This window comes from Euprymna scolopes, chromosome 6 (genome assembly GCF_053919585.1).
Source record: "Euprymna scolopes isolate OS-2025 chromosome 6, ASM5391958v1, whole genome shotgun sequence".
NCBI classification, from domain to species: domain Eukaryota; kingdom Metazoa; phylum Mollusca; class Cephalopoda; order Sepiida; family Sepiolidae; genus Euprymna; species Euprymna scolopes.
This window is the reverse complement of record NC_136487.1, coordinates 7,133,672-7,149,686: the sequence shown is the minus strand read 5'-3', so window position 1 is coordinate 7,149,686 and position 16,015 is coordinate 7,133,672. Positions and strand designations below refer to the sequence as shown.

Genomic DNA, 16,015 nt, shown 5'->3' with positions numbered 1-16,015 from the left:
ACATCTCATGTGAATATTAGTATAAATTCCAAAAATGACAAATACAAATAAAATTTATCAATTTATAAAGTTTTATTGCATTTTTTATGTTGAAGAGTTCTCAATATCCAGGGGAAGTAACTGCAATCAATCATTTTGACTAAATTTTAATTCCGCCATTTTAAACACTAAATGTCAAAACATAATTGTCGCGGATTTTTCTGTGTTAAAATACATATAGCACATCTACTGGATCATTTTTTGCAACTTTTGAAATTTTTCAATATGGCATGTAAGTGCGTAATGTTTTCACCTGTAATGTGTTCGTTGAAAACATCACTAATCTACGCAAGCACAGAAATTTCTATTCATAACTTCATTATGAACATTACGATTAAGCATCTTTTTTTGTTTAAATAACTTTTAAATCAGAATCAAGTCATACAGAATTAAAAGCATTTCGGATTATTTTTTTATTCGTTATAGCAAGTGGAAAGATATTCTGAGGTAAACTGTTGAGAGAAAAAAATTGGGGGAATTCTCACGAACGTCCGTTATTCATCTGAAAGTGTGGTCGCCAAGGAATTAGACTCGGTCAGAGTATCCCCATCATTAAAGTCGAATTGATATATAAATATATATCAACAGGACACGTGGTTAGACAAATTATGTAAGACAAAGAGAAATCTTTAAAGTTGGTTCACAAAATCTTAAGCGTAAAGAACTAAAAAGTGGGCAATAAAGCAGATCATCTCACGATCAAGAATTTTCTTTCTTTTTTTGTAAATAGAAGCGGAGGGGGGGGGGGGTCCTCATAGTAATTTTTCTGTATTTTAATCTCTTGTCCCCTCAGTTGACACAAGAATATAGCCATTTGAAAAAAGATAGAACATCCTCACATCTACCTTGGCATATTATCCAGTTTGCATGTTGTGAAAAGCATGGGGCTTGTGTAGATTGGTGAACTTTTTAAACTAACGCATTTTAGGTGAAAACATTACGTACTTACATGACATGTCGAAATTAGTATAAATTTTAAAAATTACAAAAAATGATCCTGTAGAAAAATGATTACAAGTAAAAATAGAATTTACCAAATTATCGGATTTTATTGAAGGTTTTAGTTCAATGCAGTATGAAAAACTGACTTATCTCCCTTGACTTACATTAAGGATCCACCATTTTTAAACACAGTATGTAAGAACGTAATTGTGGACGATTTTTTTTTTTTAAATACATCTAGGGCATCTATTGAATCATTTTTCATAATTCTTTGAATTTATTTATGTAATAATATTTTCACCTGACATGCGTTGGTTGAAAAAATTACTAATCTACGGAACCATCAAAAGCAGAAAAGAAAAATTGTTCATTTGGAATATTTGGATCTAGTCTTGTGCGTTTGAAAAATCTAAATTAAAATAAGGAAAAGTTTTGAATTTAAAATAATTATTTCACAATTCAAACCTTTTCTTGGTATCTTTATTTTCAGGTTTATAAAGGCTACAAGAGTACATTGAATTTTCTCAATTAAAATACTATGATTCTTGTCTAGAATTCCTCCTAAAAAAAAAACAAAAGTAAAGAAAAATCTGTATGTGACAAAACAAAAATATCATATTCCAAAAATCACAAATTGATCAAAGTTTTATTTTTATAAAAATCATTTTTAAATGATTAAAGAGTATTTGTAGATATTGCAAGAAATTTCACAAGTTTGAATTATTGTTGAGTTATCTTCTGATTCTTGAGATTGTTTTCAAAATGGTGGGCAAGACAGGCCCTTTTTAAATACTCATAAAATCTGATTGTATTTATTTAAAAATAAAACTTACTGAATCAGTTTACATGATTTTTGGATCATGTTTTTATTTGGTCTTGGGTACATATATTATACAGTTTATTTTTATTATATTAATATATAGAGAGGAAATTCTGGAAAAGCACCAAAAATTTTATATTTTTCATGTCACATGCCCTCAATAACATGAAGTACACGCGAGCATTTTTGAAAATCTTTTTCTATTTACCAAATTCTTACACACACGCACACACAAAAGAGCTTCAACTGATAAACATTGTTTAACCTGAACTCTTGATTAAAAAAGCAGGTACGAAACCTACAATCTTAATAATGTAACTAATCATAGTCACGGGTAACAAAGGAGAACCTTGATACCAAAGCAAAAAGTGATTCACAACTTGATTAAAAAAAAAAATAGCAGATAAAAAAATAATCAAGTTCTATAATCACTTATTGAGTGTTTAAGCCGACATCATATATCATTAAGTTTTGGCTTACAATTTGACGGATAATTATTTTGTGCTTGTATCTACACTTAGCGGCTGACATTACCACTGCCATCTGCACTGCTTGCAGTACCGCTGAAGCTACTGCTGCAGGCACCTCCCGTGTGACTCCTGATGCTGCTACATCGACTACTGTTCATGCTTGAGCTTCCGGCATCAATACTGCCACCTTCTTTCTTGACCTGAAGAATGTAGTTGTCCAAGATCCTCACCAGGTCAGCACGGTTGATCTCCAAGAGAATGTTGCGCAGGTCTAATATGGTGCAGTTGACATCAGATGCTGACCATTCCCAGAGTAAACTCTCACTAGGATCCTGGCAATTTTCACACATATTCATGTGGGTCAACGACATGTTCAAGCAAGCTGTGAAAATCAGAAACAAAAACATTCTTTTTTTAAGACATCTTAAAAAATAATGTTAACACAAAAAAGAATGAACAAAAAACAATGATCTAATACAAAATCGTACATATTGTTTGGAAAGTTAAATAATATGTAGTTAAATAATATGTAGTTAAATAATATGTAGTTAAATAATATGTAGTTAAATAATATGTAGTTAAATAATATGTAGTTAAATAATATGTAGTTAAATAATATGTAGTTAAATAATATGTAGTTAAATAATATGTAGTTAAATAATATGTAGTTTGCTAAATGCAAAAAGTGTGATACTATCAATACAATCCCCTCCCTCAAGTGCTAAGAAAAAAAGAAAGCAGAAAAACTATGGCAAAAAAGAGGGGATGAGTTGATTGATAGATCAAGGGTTGTTGAGAGTCGACTTGGTAGAAAGACAATGGTGAGAAAGTTGTTTATAAAGGTATGCAAAGGACCAGACATGGAGGTCAATATGTTTAGAGTTTTGTGATAGTTTTAAGAGTGGCAATGAGTTTTGTGACAGTTTATGGGCAGTCTTAGTTTCGCAAGAGTTGGTGATAATACAAGGTAAGTTGTGTCTTAGAGCAGATCGAGACCAGCTGACTGCTAAACTCAGCTGCAACAGAAGACATAGATGTGGAGCCTTTGTGAGTGGTTTCCTGTGATGGTGTCACACATGCACCCACAACCCAATCGATATATACAGAATTTGTTTTGAGTTGTTTTATTTTTTTACTTGTGAAGTGTGTGTGACCCTCAGTAACTGCCAATGTGAAAGACAACAACACATCCAAAAAAGATGAAAGAGAAACAATCCACAAAAACAGAATTGGGGTCAGCATTTGCTGTCATGGGGGAGTGTGTGGTCCCACATATTGACAAAGCCTGGTCCCAAGATCAGTTATGACTCACAGACACAAGGCTAAATGTCTGGTTGGTTTGCTAAGTCATGTGACAAAAGGATTTCAAGTGATATAGCCAGTTCAAGAGAAAATGTTAATGAAGAAATGTTGGTTTTGTTTTATAGCATAGCAACAATTTTCAAAATTATTTACAAATAAATTTATTTTGGCAAAAAAATTTTATGGTTCAAGTTCTTTAAATCTTTGAGTATTTATTCATGGGGTTTGGCTTAATGAGTTATTCATGACTTAACAGATTCGTACATATTCGAATGCAGTTTCATGTTATTGTTAGGATTGATTTTATGTGAACTGGCTTCCTCTGAAGAAGGAAGTGTCTAGAGAGCACGAAATTCACAAGTGGTGCTCAGTTGCATGTACAGTGCCACCAAAAAGAAAGTCCGCACTTGTCATTTTGAAAACCGCAAATTTAAGCTAAATTACTCGGCCAGCAAGGGAGAGTAATAGAAAAACATTTGAATTTATTTAAAGATAAAAAGGGGATTATCCAAATTGAATAGCAATTGTCTGATATAAGGGGCTTGTTTCCCCTGCATTGATCAAAGCTTTATTGCTTTCTGGACGTTACCGGCATGAAAGCCAAGCCTTCTCGTTTCAAGTTAGTTTCACTTTATTTATATGAAAAAGCCAAACCAACACGAGAGGGGCTGAAATAGCAAGAATTTTGTAAAAGTTGATGTAAATAAATCTAGACAATGCATGTTCGCAAATCCTAGATATTACGATCTAGACAGTATATAAAAAGTTCTAAGAAGTAGTAACCCCCCCTCCTCTAAAAAGCCTTTAATTTTACCTGTTCATATTTAACTTTTTATTGAAGTATCCTAGTGTCCACGTCAATCAAAAAAATTCTTTTTTTCTGCATCAGCTGTTGTTTTGAGTTGTTGATATTTGGAGATATTAAATCTTTTCATAATATTCATCATCATTCATCTATCAATTTAATCCTCTCAATCATAATCTTCAAAAGGGTGTTTTGCCTTGATAAGTGTTGACTCATTAGTAAAAAAAAAAAAAAAAATTCTTTGTAAAAGCGATTGATGCAGTTTCCAGGCATCTTGAAAAATTAAATTCTGAAATATTTCCATATTGAATTCTAAAAACCTTATGGCATACACTTGTAACAGAGTGCATATGAAAATAGCAGCAGCCAAAGGATGGACGGCAAGCAATTGCAATAGCAGCAGGAGCAGAATTTGAATGCATATGCAAATTGGCAAATGTGCGCGGGCTTGCGTCAGAAGAAAAAGGGAAAAAAGGACACCACATTGTCAGGGAGAAACAAAGTCAACGCCAAAAGAGATGGACGTGTAAAATAAAGGTGAGAATGAGATGGCTGTGGCCAGCATATGATTAGAAGAAAGAGAAATGCACCTGATTAGATGGACATGTGGCAACGAGAGATTTTTTAAGTGGTGTCGAGATGAGAGAATAACGGTCATGAAAAAATGCCGACACGGATTTATTTATTTTTGTTTGTTTGCTCCTTGGGGTCCAAGAGAGATTACTTTTCAATCATTGTCTACATAACATTTTTGCCAATGTAATCTCTGACCTTTTTGTTTTTTTATTTGAGAGCCAAATTTGGAAATCTTTACATCAAATTCAGTAACCTGGACAGAATTTCTAATTTATTGAGATTAAGATTCCGAACTTGGACTAGAAGGTTTCCAAATTTGAAAAAAAAATGCACCTAAAGATCAGAGGTTCTAGCAGCAAAGACGACATAAATAAACAACTAAGAAAATATTTCATTTTTAGCCAGAATTTCCCTCCATATTAAAAACAAAATTAAAAAACTATGCGTACCATGGCAAAACGAAAATTCCCTAAATCATGAACACAGATCAAATAGTTTCATTTTGAAGTGATTGATAGAAATTCATAGGCATTACAACCATAATCTAGTATGAATTATTGTTGAGTTATCTCCCTTGTTTTTTTTTGGGGGGGGGGTCCAATTGGCCAGGCAAACAGTCAAATATTCATAAATTTGATTTTCTTAGTTAAAAAAAAAACTACTTGATCAATTTACATGATTTTTGGAATATAATGTATTACTTTCATCATGGGTATGTACATACTACAGATGTTTATTTATTATACGAGGAATTCTATATAATAACTAAATATTTATACATAAATAATAGATTATTACATAATAAAAAAATAAAAACATTTAAAAGATGAAAAAAACAAAAAGAAAAATACAAACCAGCAATTTTCTTCCATCCATCTTCTGGTTTTTCATTTAACCTATCACATATGGTTTTGATCATGTTATAATTCGCGTTGAGAATGAGCGTCTTTTCCACTGACGCTGCTGGTTTCTTCTAGAAAAGAAAGTGGAGAAAAATAAAGATGTGGACGGTGGGGAGGTTTATACTTGGGGGGGGGGATAAATTTCAAAAACTACCTGGCAAACATATCCAGTGCAAGAGAGTTACAAACAAGTGCACTTAAGGTTAGAATCGTAAAAGTATTTCTTGGTTGGAATTTCTGAAATAGCAAGTGAATGTCTGGCATCCAGTAAGATGCCCCATTTTGAGCAAAACCAAAAAGATAAAATGAAAAGAGAACTTTGAACAAAAGTTGTTAAAGGTTCTCTTTCAATTTTATTTTTGTTGCTTTCACTGTGGATGGGGCATCCTACTGGATGCCAGACATACACCCACTATTTTCAGAGATTTGAATCAAAGGATCTTTTTAGTATCCTTAACTGTCCTTTTAAATACAATTGTTTCTCTCTTACACTTCACAGGGTAAATTTGCCAGATAGATTTTGAAATTCTTTTTCATGAACTCGTTTGCTCCTATAATTACTGAAATGATGAAAATCTTCCTAAGATTCCAGTTTCCTTTCACGTCATACACAAGACCTTTGTATTTAGTTTTCTCCCTTAATCATAATGGATGTTGAACGACTTACTTCTAACACTTCTTTCTGGTATATGTTCCCAGGATTTGCTGCTACATCGGATATTCAATTTTGTACCGATGGTTCAGTAGATATTTATACACTCAATTGTGTTGCATCGTATAACATCTGATCTATCAGAGCCTGACAATTGGACGTCATATGATTCGGACTCTTCAACAGTGTGGCAGAATTTGCACATGTTGGCATTACAGAGACCATTTATCTTTTTAAAAGCATGGTTAATCAAGCGTTGATATTGGCTAGCCATTATAGCCTACTAATCATAATGGAACAGTGCTCTTTTGAGCCAGTCTGCAAAACCTTCCATATCTATATATTTCTGTCAGTCTGTTCCATTTTTTCTCGGAAATTACTGGGCCAATCTGGCTGAAATTTTGTATGGTCTTTTGTTATGATACAGTGTAGCAAATTAAGTTTTATGGCATCTGTTCGATGCACAGTTTGGCATTAATAAGGATTAGTCACCACAATATCATATTTACTCCAAAAGTTTTCTTGGAAACTACTGAGCCAATTTGACTGAAATCTTGTATGAACTTTTGCTATGATATGATACAGCAAAGTATTATGATATTCATTTGAAGCACAGTTAGGTATTAATAAGGATTAATAAAAAAAAAAAAAAAATTAAAAAAGTAACCAAATTCAACCATCAATTTGGCATAAAGTACTTATTCTAAATTAACATGCAATAACTTTTGTTAGTTTTTAATGGACTCAAAAGTCTAGTTCATATATAATCTCTCAGATAAAGAGCCAATGCTTCAATCATGTGGCTCTTCATTGGTCAGTCAGGTTTACGTTTGAAATAGCATTTTCTTCACAAAACATGCAGACTGAAGAAACATTTTAACAATGTCTATTCTTGTTTGTTTTTTCTGTTTCTTTAACAGTAATCAACAACCGATTTCTTACCTTTGGTTGTTCGGGTGGAGCCCTGTGTGGCCTTTCAAGGGAGCTACATCGGAGTACTGAGGGCCCACTAGTTCTTTCAATTCCACAGTAAATGCATGCGGCTCTGTCACAGCAAGAATGTTCCTTTAACATATTTAAAGGGAAAACAAGTTTGCAGACACTGGTAAGTTGCTGCCAAAAGCGTACCAAAGTTAAACGGTGCTGTTCTCGGATGAATTTGTTCCTGTAAAGATGAAGAAATCGAAATGTGCACACATCATCATATCGAAATGGTAAGACATTCTGTGGGTGTGCAATATGTTTTATACAGTAATTACAAAAGTCACGTATTGCAATAGTTATAAATTATCTTCATAAAATATTTTAAGTGTTCGATGATGAATAAATTATTTTTTTGTTATTATAATACAATGCAAGAAAAAATAAAATTTTTGAAAGACAAAAAAAGAGTGTGAAAGAGTGAAAGAGAGTAAGAGAGAGACGCAATAAGAGTAAAAGAAAGAGCGAGAGAGAGTGAGTGAGTGTGTTCGTTTGTTTAACGGCATTTCAACCTCTAAGAGTCATTTAATGGCAAAAAAGTTTTGCTGATATAATAGGCTTTCAGTTTCTTGTAAAAATATTTTAAGTTTCTTAAAATGTTTACCTTTTGAAGCAAGATGCTTTAGGTTTTCCGAAAAATTGTTTTAGTTGTAAGAGATTTGTTTTTCTAAACTGAATTTTACTTGTTTACTTTATAGGAGTTTGAATACATTTGTTTCTTTTAATTAGTTTATGATTTGTTGGGGTTCCACTTCTTGGAACACTTTTCTAATGTTTGTTGTTTTAAAATATTTCTTCCAAGTGTGTTTGTGTTTTCTACATTCTGTCAGTAGATGTTTAATTGTTAGTTGTTGGTTGCAGAGTGTGCAATTTGGTGTTTCCTCCACTTTGATTAGGTAGGAATGAGTTAATTTTGTATGTCCAATTCGTATTCGGTTTAGTACAATTTCTTCTCTTCTTCCCTTAAAAATTTTTTGTTTTTCGTTTTTAATTATTATTGGTTGGTGTTCGTGCAATTTGTTCCATTCCTCTTGCCACTTGTTTTCTATATATTCGCTGATTTTTCTTTTTAGGTCTGTGTGTGGTATTTTAATTTTTTTCATTTGGTGGTTTGTGGCTTCTTTAGCCAGTTTGTCTGCCTTTTCATTTCCTGGGATGCTGACATGGGTTGGTATCCAGGCTATTATAATTATTTTATTGTTTTTTTTTTTCGGTTATTTCGTTGTATTTTTGTATAATTTCTGTGATAAAAGGGTGTTTAGATTTTTCTTCAAGGGCCATGATACAGGATAGGGAGTCTGTATATATTGTGAATTTTTGCTCTTTGATGTGTTTGAGAGCTATTTTGATGGCCTGCAGCTCAGCTGTATATATTGAAGCCTCGTTGGACAGTCGTATTTGATATTGATTTTGTCCATCTGTGCATGCTGCACTTGTTCCATTTATAGTTTTAGATCCATCAGTGTATATTTCTATGTATTCTGCATATTTTTCTCTTAGTTCTCCGAAGTTGCTTCTGTTTATTATATTATTTATAATGTTTTTCTTGTAAGCAGTAAGTGTTAGGTCGGTTTTTGATTTGTGTAATGTCCATGGTGGTCTGTCGTTTATTTTTTGAGTAATTATATCGTCGGGGTTTTCATTGATTTGATATATTATTTCTTTAATTCTGTGTCCAAAGGAGGGTATACTTTTTGGTTTCCTTGAATAAAAGTTTGTATATTGTGGGTTGAAGGTAGTTTTGTATGCTGGGTTTTCGGGGTTGCTTTGTAGTTTTGTTGCGTATTGTAATGCTAGTTTTTCCCATCTTAAATGCAGGGGTAGTTCTTGGGCTTCTACATACAGGCTTTCCATTGGTGAAGTTCGATAGGCTCCCAGGCTAAGTCTTAAACTTTGATTCTGTATTGTTAGTAGTTTGTTTTTGTAGGATTTGTAAGTAGAGCTGTATATGGCACAACCATAATCCAGTTTGGATCTGATATGTGAGCGATATATTTTGAGCATTGTAGCTTGATCTGCTCCCCAGTCTAGTTTTGATACTATTTTTAAGATATTTATTGCTTTTAAGCATTTTTGTTTTAGTTTGTTAATGTGCTCCTTCAAGTTTAGTTTATTATCAAAAATGATCCCCAGAAATTTGGTATGTTGTACTACTTGTATTAGTTGCCCATATAGTTTGAGCTGTGGGTCAAAGTGGTATTTTTGTTTCTTACAAAAGTGGATACATGTGGTTTTGCTTTTGGACATTTTGAATCCATTTTGGTTAACCCAAAGATCTATTTTGTTAAGGCAATGTGGCATTTGTCTTTCGATAGTTGGCATATTTGGTGATGAGCAAGTTATTGAAAAGTCATAAACAAATGTTTTCGAATCCCATGTTAACATTTTCGATTATACCATTGATTTTAATTAGAAAAAGGGTGGCAGATAGTACACTACCCTGTGGTACCCCTGTTTCTTGTGTGTCTTGATCTGATGTTGTATTTCTTAAGCATACTTTAAATGTTCTGTGGGATAGGAATTCTTGGATAAATTTTGCTAGGTTTCCTCTTATTCCCATATTGTGAATATCTTTCAAGATTCCGTATCTCCACGTGGTGTCATACGCTTTTTCGATATCAAAAAAGACTGAGACCACATGATGGTTTCTTATTAGACCGTTGTGAATATACGTTTCTAGTCGAATAAGTTGGTCATTAGTACCTTGATTTTGTCTAAATCCGCTTTGGTGTGTAGAGATGAGGTTATATTTTCCTAAATGCCACATTAGTCTTGTATTGACCATCCTTTCTGTTGTTTTGCATATGCAGCTTGTTAAGGCGATAGGACAATAATTGGTAGGGTTAGAGTGATCTTTTCCTGTTTTAGGAATTGGGATGATATTGGATTTGAGCCAGTGTTTTGGAAAATTGTTAGTCCACCATATTTTGTTAATTATCTGTAAGAGAATGTTGAGAGATGTGTCTGGCATGTGTTTTAGAAATTGATAGTGGATGTCGTATGGACCGGTAGCTGTATCTTTACTTTTATGAATTGCATTTTTTAGTTCTGTTATAATGAAAGAGATGTTATAGTATTCTTTGTTATTGGATGTGAAATTGAGTTTTTCTTTTTCTGCATTGTTTTTATATTTTTGGAATTTGGAGGAATAGTGGTTGGATGATGTGTTTTGGCTGAATTCATTTGCGATTATGTTTGCTATTTCTTTTTTGTCTATAATTTGTCTACCATTTGGTGTACTTATATTTTCTATTGATGTTCCAAGTTTTTTTCCAGTTATTTTTCTTATTTCCCATGTTTTTTTTTATGGCCTGTTGTTGTTCAATTTGGAAATAGTTTTGCCAGGTTTCTTTTTGCTTTTTTTTATAATATAGCGCGGTTTTGCTTGTGCTTGTAGGTATTTTTGGAGGTTGGGTTTTGTAGGATGTTGTTTGAAGTGTTTTAGCATTTTTTTCCTGTTGGTTATTGCTTCTTTACATTCTGTTGTGAACCATGGCGTTGATTTTGGGTGTGGTTTAGTGGAAGATTTTGGGGTTGTCTTGATTGCTATTTCGTTTAGCATATTGGTGAAAGCTAACATAGGATCTGGTTTGTTAACTATTTCTCGGTTAATTAAGTTTGTACAAAGTTTGCTAAATTCAGTCCAGTTAGCTTTATAAATTTGCCATTTTGGTTTTGTTTCTTCTGTTGCAGGTTCTTGGGTTTTAAGAAAAATTGGGGTGTGATCGCTGCCGCACTGGTCGTTATGTACCTCCCATTGGAAGTCCATAAATATTGTGGGGGAGCATAGGGTTAGGTCAATAGCTGATGTCATTCCTGTGCCTGGGTGAAGGTATGTGTGTGTTTTGTCGTTAAATATAGTTACTTCGGGTGATTCCAGTAATGATTCAATGAGTTTCCCAGTTTGGTTAACATTCTTACATCCCCACATTTTGTTATGGGCGTTGAAGTCCCCCATTAATATAAAAAGTGTGGGAGTTGTGTTATCAGGTCTTCAATTTCGGTTTTATTTAATTTATGTTTAGATGGAATATAGATTGAACAAATAGTTGTTGGTCGGTGGAGTGTAGCTTTAATTGCTATTGTTTGAAGGTTTGTTTGGAGTTGTAATTTTATATGTGGTATCTGTTTTTTTATTATAATTGAGGTGCCACCTGTGGGTCGATTATCTGCTTGTGATCTGTTTGTTTGATTGTAGATGTGGTATCCTTTGAAGTTGATGGTGTCCGTTTCTTTTAGAAGAGTTTCCTGTAGACCAATTATGCTGGGGTTATATTGTGCTATTATATGTTTGACTTCTTCGTAGTTTGGTTTTATGCCTCTACAGTTCCACTGTATTCATTTGCATAAATAAGTTAGTTTTTTTGTTTTGTTTTTTTTTATCTGTTTGGTTTTTGTTTAGGTTTTTATATCAGTATTCTATTGATTTGTTGTGTTTTGAGTGGTTTTTGTTTTGTGCTTACTTGAACTGCTTGGTTCCTCAGTCTCCATTTTCTCCACCTGATCAGTTCTGTTTTTGGAGCTAGATTTATTTCTGTGATTCTCGATTTCAATCAATTCAAATTTATTTTCGTTTTCGATTAATATTATTTCTGTTTTTTGTTTGTTTTGGTTTTTGGAAAGAGATTTAGTGTTTTCCCATTCTGTTTCCATCTTTCCAGATATTGTGTGTTTATCTTCTGCTTTTGTCCTTGTTCGTGATTTGGATCTTCCACGGTTTATTTGTGGTTTTTGCTGTTCGGGTTCTTTTTTGTTCTTTGGGACTTGTTTTAGATCATTTGACTTAGTTTTAGAAGATACTGGTATTTGTTTCTTGTTTTCATTTTGGTTAGTTTTTAAAGTTTCAATTAGATTTTTGAGTTCGGAGATTAGCTTAAGTAGGTCTTGGTAGTGGGTTTAGTTTGAAATTTTTGCGATGTCTGCATAAGTGTTTGTTTTTTCTCGAGAGCTTGCTATTTTCCTTGCTTCAGGAAAGGATACATTTTGTTTGTATTTTATTTCAGCTATTTTTTTTTTGAAGATTTTGCATATTTTAGAGTATGCTGGGTGTTTTTCTTGGCAATTTGGGCATTTTATTTCGTTTGGGCATTCACTTTCAGTGTGGTTAGGTTCTTTTAAGCCACATTTTCTACATTTTTTCTGTCCTTTGTATGTTTCTCTGTTATGTCCATATTTATGACACTTGAAACATCTCAGAGAGGCTGGTATATATTGTTCTACTTTTTCTATTGTATATCCGATTTTTATTTTTTTGGGAAGTTTTGGTGTATTGAATGTTAGTACGTAGGTTTTTGTAGGTATGGTTTGACCATTCCTTTTTATGTTTATTCGAACATGATCGATTACTCCCTGTTTTCTTAAGGCATTTTCTATTTTTTCTGCAGTAGCCAGGGTTAATTCATGGCTTTTTATGACACCTTTTGATGAGTTTAATCTTTCATGGGCATAACTTTTGCATTTATAGATATGGAATTTTTCCATCTCTAAGATGTTTTTTGCGTCTTTACAGTTGTCTACTGTGACAAGTAGATTGCCATTTTTCATTTTTGGGGCTGTTTTTGGGTTGCTGTTTTGAGACAGAATTTTTTCAATTAAGAATGGAGACATATCGCTGATCTTTTTTCCTTCTAAGGTTTTGATTACTATGAATCTTGGATATTTTTCTTTATCAATTATTTCATAGTTATATTCTTGCTCACTGTCTAAGCTGGTTACGTCAGAGTGGGTTCTTTTCGATTTTGTTTTATCTTTTTGGTTTCTGGGTTTTTTGTTTGGGTTTATTATATCCATGGAAGTTTGTTTAGATTTTCATCTCTCTTGCTCCCCACCCTCCTCGGAGCCCGAAATTGGGAAATGTTAGGGGAGAAACCCATTCGCCCTTTCATCCCAGGGATACAAAAAAAGGTATACTCAATTGGTAAAGTTTGTTCCATCATTTCCTGTTTCCTCCTTTAGTTTCTTCTTTCCCAGTTTGATAGAAACATTGGTTAGGGAGCAGTTGTATGGTTTTTGTCTCATCAATTGATTGACCCTTGCCATCGCCTTCTAACACTTACCTGGTTTATCTATGTTTGTAGTAATAAGATGTATTATCTTTAGATTATATTTGTTCATTTTTTTTTTTAAATGTTATAATTGACATTTTCAGTGTAAGTGTTGGGGCTTGGCATGACTAGCCGATTGATCGGATTGGGCCTCTCCGACCGCCCGTCTAGCCTAGTACAAGGCCAAAGTGGAGTGTTGGAACTGATACCTTTATTTTCCCTAGGCATCAGTTGCTCAGCAACTAGGATCCTTTTCCTAGGCATCATGGGTTGTCACCCACGGCCAACAGGTAGCCCTATTGAGGGACTTTTACCCTTTGCAGGGGGGGGGGCAGTCGGTTTATTCTAATGCCCCACCGACAGGGCCAATCAGATTTTGAAGAACAATTTTTTAATAGAATATATTTGCTTTTTTTTTTTTTTTTCGTTTTCTATTTAACCCATAGTTGGGACCCTATCAGTTTACAGCGAGAGAGAGAGAGAAAAGGAATAAGAGAAGGAAAGAAAAGGAATAAGAGAAAGAGGGAGAGGAGTCAAGTAGACAAAATGCAAAAAATAAAAATGCAAAAACACAAACATTTTTACAAGCAAAAACTAACTTTCAAGAAGAAAATAATAGCCTGAATTATTAGAATAAGATATAAAAAAAAAAATAAATAAATTTAAAAAATTTATATATTCTTAATTTAAAATAAAAAAAGTGAAATAGAAAAGAAAAAAAACATGTAAAATGAAGTTGGTCGACATACCTTGGAACAATTCGTATTTGTTTGAGAAGAGGTCGGAATTCAAAGGTGAAGAGGAATTTCTCAAATAAGATTTGACAGACATAAAGTTGTAATTCCTGGTTGAAATCCCAACCTTGAGAATTTCCAAAGTAGACAACAAGTTCAAGGAAGTCTGTTGACAAAATGTGAGTTGTGAAATCAATATAGAGTACGTAGGGCGTTTCAGAGAATTTGTTTAATTTTAACGAGACATTCTGCTGAAGGAATGGAACATAATAATTGTTGGTCAAATGATGACCACAACTTTTTAGGCCAAAGATAATTTTATTGGACTCAAGCACCGAGAGAATTTCCAAGGCATTTGATTCATGCGGCTGCAGATGCTTCAGGAGTAAGTTACGATGGATCAACGCAGAAGCCATGATGAGAGTCTGTCGTTGCTCTTGGATGTTATTACTTCGACCAGAGAGAGTTGGGTAAGCCATTTGTGACATGGACGTCAGAATAAACTCGATGTTTGTAGCAAAATAAAGACTGGTGTGAGTTTGTCGACTTGGATGCAAGGTAGAACGGGTTGGCCGGTTCTTCAGATCAACTGGCAAGGAAAATAAAAAAAATTTAATTTAAAAAAAAATATATTTCAAAATCATTTAATCAAATTATCATTTCACTTTATATACCTTTTAGTGATGGGACAATTCCAATTTTTTTCTGATTACGACACAATTACTAATTATGTTCAAAATTCTTGATTCTGATACAATTACTGATTCCAATTCTTTTAAGACTTAAATATTTAACTATATTTTTTCATTTTTATTATCGCATTATTGTAAAAACTAATGTAATCTGTGCATATATTTTTGCAAATATAAAAAATACACCTGTGGGAGATAATTTAGAGATTTGTGCTTCATTGGTTAGTGTAAAATTAAAGATATTTTATCATTAGTACCCGTAATGGAAAATTATGTTTTAAACAAATAAACAAAAAGAATTGTTTTCAGTATTGGAAAACAATGACAATTTATTTTTGATTTCTATATTCTCATGAGTTCTGATATTTCTGATTCACATTAATCATCTCTACACATGTACATTATATAATGGTTGTATGGATTGGTTTGTTCGATGTAAATCCACCGAAACCTGTGTGATCATTAAAGAGTACTCAGTGGAGGACAGAGCAGGTACACAAACATTGGTTACATCTGTGCATACATCTTTCAGTGGAACCTCAATTCAGAGAGACCCACCTCATCAGACCAAGAAAGGAAACGCTATTGAAACAAAAAATCAAGGTTCATTCACTTTGTATATAAAAATATATTCGGGTGTGATTTACAATCTGAAAGAAAGTGGAGGGGGGGGGGTATATAGTTTATGAATGCCAAGTAGAGGTTTGGAGGGAGGTGTGGTAAAGAAAGGGAGTGGGGGGGGGGAGAAGTATGATCCTGCCTTATCAAGCTGTCACAGCGGGAGAGGTAGCGGTTGTATTTTAGTGAGACGGTTGTTTTTTGGCCTAAGTGTTTGCTTTGATCTAAAGTAATATACTCTCAACAGTGCTGTTTCTCCATTTTAAGACTTTCTGGATGATTTTTCTATAGTAGTGGCACATTCCTTATGCTCCTATTTTACTGATAAGCTCTATTTATTCATTTTATTCCTCACTTATATTTATTCATTCCTCGCTTTTATTTATTTATTTGTTTGTTTCAAAATAATATGTCTACATGATCAAATTAACAACCTGT

General features: G+C 33.3%; 1 protein-coding gene across 2 annotated transcripts in view; it reads right to left on the bottom strand.

The window, feature by feature from the left end:
* Nucleotides 1-745: 745 nt before the first annotated feature.
* Nucleotides 746-16,015, bottom strand: part of LOC145277483 (uncharacterized) — a 138,569-nt gene continuing 123,299 nt past the window's right edge. For both annotated transcript variants that reach the window (XM_080128860.1, XM_080128861.1), the window contains exons 7-10: nt 14,283-14,856; nt 7,451-7,673; nt 5,810-5,927; nt 746-2,653 (exon numbers count right to left, since the gene is read on the bottom strand). In XM_080128860.1, coding sequence (XP_079984986.1) covers nt 2,319-2,653; nt 5,810-5,927; nt 7,451-7,673; nt 14,283-14,856 — 1,250 coding nt within the window. In that variant the 3' untranslated portion in view covers nt 746-2,318. The remainder of the gene's footprint in view (nt 2,654-5,809; nt 5,928-7,450; nt 7,674-14,282; nt 14,857-16,015) is intronic.